Source organism: Physeter macrocephalus, chromosome 8 (assembly GCF_002837175.3).
Source record: "Physeter macrocephalus isolate SW-GA chromosome 8, ASM283717v5, whole genome shotgun sequence".
NCBI lineage: Eukaryota > Metazoa > Chordata > Mammalia > Artiodactyla > Physeteridae > Physeter > Physeter macrocephalus.
The window spans coordinates 62,278,761-62,285,171 of record NC_041221.1 but is presented as its reverse complement, the minus strand read 5'-3'; the positions used below and the strand labels follow the sequence as shown (position 1 = coordinate 62,285,171).

The following is a 6,411-nucleotide window of genomic DNA, read 5'->3' as shown; positions in this document are numbered from 1 at the left end:
CTAGAAAAATGGCACAGATGAACTGGTTTGCAGGGCAGAAATTGAGATACAGATGTAGAGAACAAATGTATGGACATCAAGGGGGGAAAGCGGTGGGGGGGTGGGGGTTGTGGTGTGATGAATTGGGCGATTGAAAAAAATAAAAAATAAAAAAATAATTTAAAAAAATAAAACATTTTACTTGCTGTCCTATCCTTGGAATAAGTTATAGGAAAAAAAAAAGGAGGTCACTGGAAAGAAAGAACTGTCTCTATTTGCAAATGATACAATTATTTATGGGGAAATTCTTAAGGAATCTAAAAAAATACCAGTAGAAATAACAAATGTAGTACGATCTTGGGACATAGTTAAGACAAATAGATCAAAGAAAGTACAGAGTCCAAATATAGACCCCACCTATAATTAATAACCTAAATTTCATCAAAATAAAAATACTCATCAAAAGACACTATTAAGATATGAGTATTCAAGGCACAGACTGGCAGAAAATATTTTAATACATTCAAAGAACTAGTTTCAAAACTAAATAAACAAACAGATATCAAAAAAGGAAAAAAAACCTATATAAAGATCTTCTGCAACTAAACAATAAAAAGACAACCCAGATAATGGATAAAAGGCTAAGCAGACACTACACAAAGGAAGATATACAAATGGCCAGTAAAAAGATACAAATATACTAAACATCACCCTCATCAGAAAAATGCAAATACAGATCACAATGAGATACCATAAACACCCATTAAAGTGGCCAGAATTTAAAGGGCCACTGACACCAGACACTGTTAAGGATGTGAAGCCACTAGAATGTTCATACATTGCCAGTGAGAATGTGAAATGGCACTACCATTTTGGCTAGAGATTTGACTGTTTCTTAGAAAGTTAAACAAAGACTTACCCTTACCTCAACAATTCTACTGCTAGGTATTTACCCATAAGAAATGAAAACACATTATCATAAAAAGACCAATGTGATAATGTTTATAGCCTTCATTATAGTAGCGCCAAATGAAATTACCTCAAAGTCCATCAACAGACAAATAGATTTTAAAAGTGTTGTAGATTGATACCCAGTATAATATGCATCAATAAAACAAAATGAATTATTGATACATGCAAAAACATGAATAAATCCCTTACACATTATACTGAACAAAATAAGCCAGATTCAAGAGTACACACTGTATATTCTGCAATATGTTCATTTTGTATGTTTTCCAGAACTATATAGAATTCTAGAACAGGACTAATTTATGGTGAAAAAAGTCAAGAATTTATTGCATTGGTAGATTAACTGGAAAAAGAATATGAATGAAGGAATTTTGGGGGCTGATTGGAAATATTCTACATCTTTATAGTGTTATGTATTACACAGGTGTACCCATTTATCAAAATTCATCAAATTTGGGACTTCCCTGGAGGTCCAGTGGTTAAGACTTCGCCTTCCAATGCAGGGGGTGCGAGTTCGATCCCTGGTCAGGGAGCTAAGATCCCACAGGCCTTGCGGCCAAAAAACCAAAACATAAAACAGAAGCAATATTGTAACAAATTCAATAAAGACTTTAAAAAAATAAAAATAAATAATTTTTTAAAATTCATCAAGTTGTTCACTTAATATTTGTACATTTCAACATATAGAAATATCTCAAAAACTGTAAATAAACAAATGAAAAATGCTAAAAATTTATATAATTCCAAATAAATCTAAAAGATTTCATCTTCACAGGTCATAGTATGCACGGTAAAAAACTATGAGCTATTAAGAGGGTTCCTTTAGAACCTCTGGACCCAATTAACGAATGAAAACTGGGGGAAATGGTTGGACGACCTTTAACCAAATACAACATTTTTTTCAGGTGGCACAACTGTTTATACTTAGTAAGTTGAGTATCCTTGGTGTAAGAATAGTCCCAGGAAAATTCAATCCTTAGCATAAAAATATATTTCCATCTTGGAATATGATGGTCAGGAAAGGAAACTGCAGTTCCAATATAAGCTTAGAATGGCAGGGGAAAATTGTGGTTATGCCATGTAATAAAACCACAACTTCTTGGACTAAAAAAATGAAAATGGAAAATCATTCTTACACCACAGAAATTTATTTTTACTGTAATTCCCCTCTCTACCCTCCACTTTCCTTTATAGAAGAAAGGTGGATACTTGAGGAATTTGCTCAAACGGAGTAAGAAAAAAGTTCTTGTTTCTCCAATATCAACTAGAGTTTTTCTCTGTCTCTGTAAGGGATGAGGACTAAACTTCCATTTCTTATAAAGATAAAGGGATCATCATAGAGACTGGATGTGGTTAGAAATTCCACAATAATAAAATGCAAGATTGCCATGTACCTTCCACAGCCAAATGAAACAATGATATTTAGACTGATTCTTTGTAAGTTGTTTTTGTTATATAGCATGGCTGTATTTAATATCTATTGTGGTTTTCACCTCAACCTCATTTTCAGCCTACACTTATATTCTTTCTTCAATCCTCCTCATTTTTAGCCATATAACCTTTTTTGGCACTCTGCTCCATGCTTTGAGTAGTTGTTTTCCTTTCAAGTTTCCTAAATAGTTAGAGGGCTCTTCACTTATGTGATGACCCAGAAAGCTTGTGGATGACAAAACTGAAGATAAGCATTTAAACAGAGACAATGAATTCCACTGGTCCTGCAAGAGAGTACGTAAAGCTGCAAGAAATTCAAGCCCAGGAAACAGAAAGCTAGCCATTTTTAAAATATTGGCCCTTCTCAAATATTTGGTTTAGTTTATACAAGATAATTTTATAAACAGAAGAGACAGTTTTCTTTCTTCTGAAACAAATGAATGAATCAAATTATATCAATAGTGCCCTCATTCTTTTCACCACCATTTTGTGTCTTCTTGAGGAACCCAAAATAATAGAGGAAAGAACAAGGCCTTTCGAGAGTCTGGCAGAATTTTGAATTTACCATGTTGGGCAAGTTGTTTAATCTTAAAAAGTTCTAGTTATCTGCCCATAACTAGGATAATGGTGACCTCTAGGACTGCTTTATATTTTACACACACACACACACACACACACACACACACACACACACACACACAGAAAGATCTGAATGCAAGGCACAGTGCTTGGCACAAAGCACTAGATAAACTGGAATTTGTTCAACCTGGCTCCTGAATCAAATGACAATTTGTTCATGAGAGTCTTGCCCTCAAGTCATGAGCGCTGCTAGTCCCCATTTCATTTGGCCCTCAGGATTTATGGATGCACTGAATGAAAAAACACAAAATGACCATCTCCTGCATTAAAATTCTAACCCATCATTTGGAACACTTACCAAATGCTATTCCTGGTTATTTAGTTGCAAAGGAAATACAGACAGCAAAGACTATTACTGTTCATTATTTTAATAAGCATTATAAAACAACAATTATTATCCCTCATTTTGTATCAACTCAGAGAGAAATAGTCTTCAGAAAATTTGCATATATCAAAGATAACTACCGTGAACGGAGCACCAAGCTATGTACATAGGCACAATAAATACTTTTTAAAAGACATTAATTTTTAAAGGATTCTTTGATTTAAGAAAATAAAATAAGTAAATTAGGAAATCAACAATTAAAGAGCACATTTTGTTGCACTGAATAAATGAACTAAATATTTTTATATGGGGAAAAGAATCTCTTAGGATAATGAAACTATAGAATGAGGTTTTGCTTGTGACTCATTTTCCAGAAACCTAAAGGAAAACTTAGGGGCATGTATTTTAAATGATGATATGGTTCAGTCTTTAAAAGGAAAAAAAAAAAGTTAACTATTCATCTCATTGCATTTTCATAAGTCAAAATCACCTGGAATGTGATTATGTGCTTATGATTCAGAAGTACAGGTGCTGAGACATTACTTGCCACTTAAAAAAAAATATATATATATATATGTAAAGCATGTTTATAGTTTCTATTCTTTCTATATATATAAAAAGCATGTTTATAGTTTTTATTCTTCCTATCATTATATATGTTTGAAAACCTGACAGTAATTGAGAGAGGGCCACCATAACAATTTACTTGGTAAACTGAATCAATAAATGTGCTTAAATGAAATATACTACAGAAAATAGTCTGATTTTTTTAATGTACATGTTATTCTTGATAGCATTTGGGCATTGAAATTTTTACTTTCAAAAATCAAGTCCAATGAATAAAATACGTCCTAAATATGACAACCCCATCCAGAAGCAAATTAATTTTGTTACCTATTTTTATATTAATTATTCATTAAAGTTCTGACTAAAATATGGAATTACAGTGCCTACTACTAAGTTGATATGAAATAATTTAAAATTGTTCTTAAGGCACTAATTTCATACAGTTCTGTAACATTTTAATGACCCTTCTGAACATTCTAAGCATATTATAAGAAAATAAAAATAAAGATGCAGTGTGATTTATTTGTTATAAATTTATTTTAACATAAACACTTCAGTGCATATATGGGTTTGATGTTAAATACTAACAATCTACTTTTAAAATCTACTGTCAATGTTTACTTGTAATCAGATATGATTAATTTAGCCAGTTGGTTCCTGGCAGTACCTCTAGTAGTGGGAAATTATCATAAGCCAATATATCTTGATTACAACAGCCTGTACCTTTATTGTCTGTCCAGATTCTTTTCACATCAGGTCTATAATGAAAAACTAGGTCACAAACAGAGGTAGTAGAAGATTCACAATGGGGCCAATGTTCTCTGGAACAAATCAAATTTTCAATAACTCATAAGGTCATTTGAGAGCTTCTATTATATAATCCTTCAACAAACAATTAAATTCTACAGATCTTTTTTCATTGAACAGTCTAGTCAGCATATATCTTAATATACATAACCCATATCATAAATAAAAAGTAAATTGAAGCATACGCTTAAAGCCCTTGATTTTTGTGGACAATGTTTAAGCACGAATTAAAGTCGAACATTTATATTGGTGGATTTGGTAGAAGGGTTGGGTTCTCAAGAGAGACAACACGTTCCAAACGTGTGTTCTATTCCCCTCTCAATCCCATTCATAAAGTGCCTTTCTGTTACGCAATGGGATCACTCTGCTTGGTAATGAACACAGGCTGATGTTTAGCGTTAACTGATTGTACATACAAAGGAGAAAGCGTCACTCACCTTTACTTAAAAACAAAACTTAAGCAAGGGGCTTAGGCAGAGGCACCTTTGCACCGGAGTCAAAGGAAGCAAACATAAGAATGTGACTGAAATAGGGAATCGGAACGGACAACAAATGGGCACATTACTCAGGAAAGCTCAGAGGATAGTCTTTGAAACGCAGCAGTAAACCAGCTGTGTGGACAGTGATAAAGGCTTTCTTACTTCTGGGAAGAGTCAAGCCCCAATGGGTTTGCTTTTTCCGTTGATATTACTAGGACCCTAACTGAAGAAAGCGGACTATGGGGACCCTAACACTGGCTTCTCCTTTCTTAGCGCGCTCTTAACCAAGCGGTATTCGCTCTATCCCGACTCCAGTAGAGTTCGCAACCCCGAACCTCGCCACAAGTCCTTGTGTCTGCACCGCGATCACAAACCAGGCAAGCCAGGAGGGACAATCAACGCCAATACGAGATTGCATGTTCCTCTGACTTTTGTTTGCTCAAGTTTACGTTTTAGACACTATAATCCTCCTTGTGGAGCCTAGGAAGATAATGTATACTCTTACCCGCGTCAAAACATCCCAGTCACAGCCCCGCGGAGCGTAGAGGAACCCAGTTCTGTTCCCTGGACCAAGTCAGAACCGCATCCCCGCGGGTGGCTGCCTAAGACCTTCCCTTAGATCGGGCGCAGTTTATGCTGAGAGCGAGGGAGAAAGCATCTCTCTCAATTCCTCCCGAGGCCACACTTTCTATATAGACCCACCTGCATGGGAGCTTCGTGTCTCATTGTTCGCAAAGTGTCCTCTCTCCCTGGCTAAGACAGTGCTGGCCCGGGAGCCCGATCAAGCGTGCACAGCCCGCGCGCTTCACGCTCCACACTGCACTCTTGGGGCTCGCTAACCGGCTCCAACATCAGCACCGGAGCTGTCCCTTCCTGGCGCCGCACACGCGTACTGGCTGGGAGCCCCGCGTGCTCCTGGGAGTTGTAGTCTAACCCTGCTGAGCTTTCCGGCAAACCGGTGAGCCGTGAACTACATTTCCCGGCAAGGCAGCATAAAAACGGGCTGCTCCTCCAGTTGGACTCGGCCGCGGAGCCTCCCTGCTCTTTTGGAACCGCTCCCGGTTGTTGCCGCTCTCAGCCTCACAGACCATTTCCTCGCAAGGTGCAGGCGAAAGTGACCCCAGCTCATCTCAGCTGGAGATTTTTCTTTGCTACCTATCGCTTTCCGAAGCTAGATTGTGATTTTTCTTGTTAGGAAACGCACTACCTTGT

The 6,411-nt window shown here is 36.6% G+C and overlaps 1 protein-coding gene across 1 annotated transcript in view; it reads right to left on the bottom strand.

The window, feature by feature from the left end:
* The window catches only part of RAB3C (RAB3C, member RAS oncogene family), a 300,910-nt gene extending 294,838 nt beyond the window's left edge, over positions 1-6,072 (bottom strand). The window contains exon 1 of the mRNA XM_007103926.2: positions 5,902-6,072. Within this exon, the coding sequence (XP_007103988.1) occupies positions 5,902-5,925 (24 nt within the window). The 5' untranslated portion in view covers positions 5,926-6,072. The remainder of the gene's footprint in view (positions 1-5,901) is intronic.
* Between the last annotated feature and the right edge of the window lie 339 nt (positions 6,073-6,411).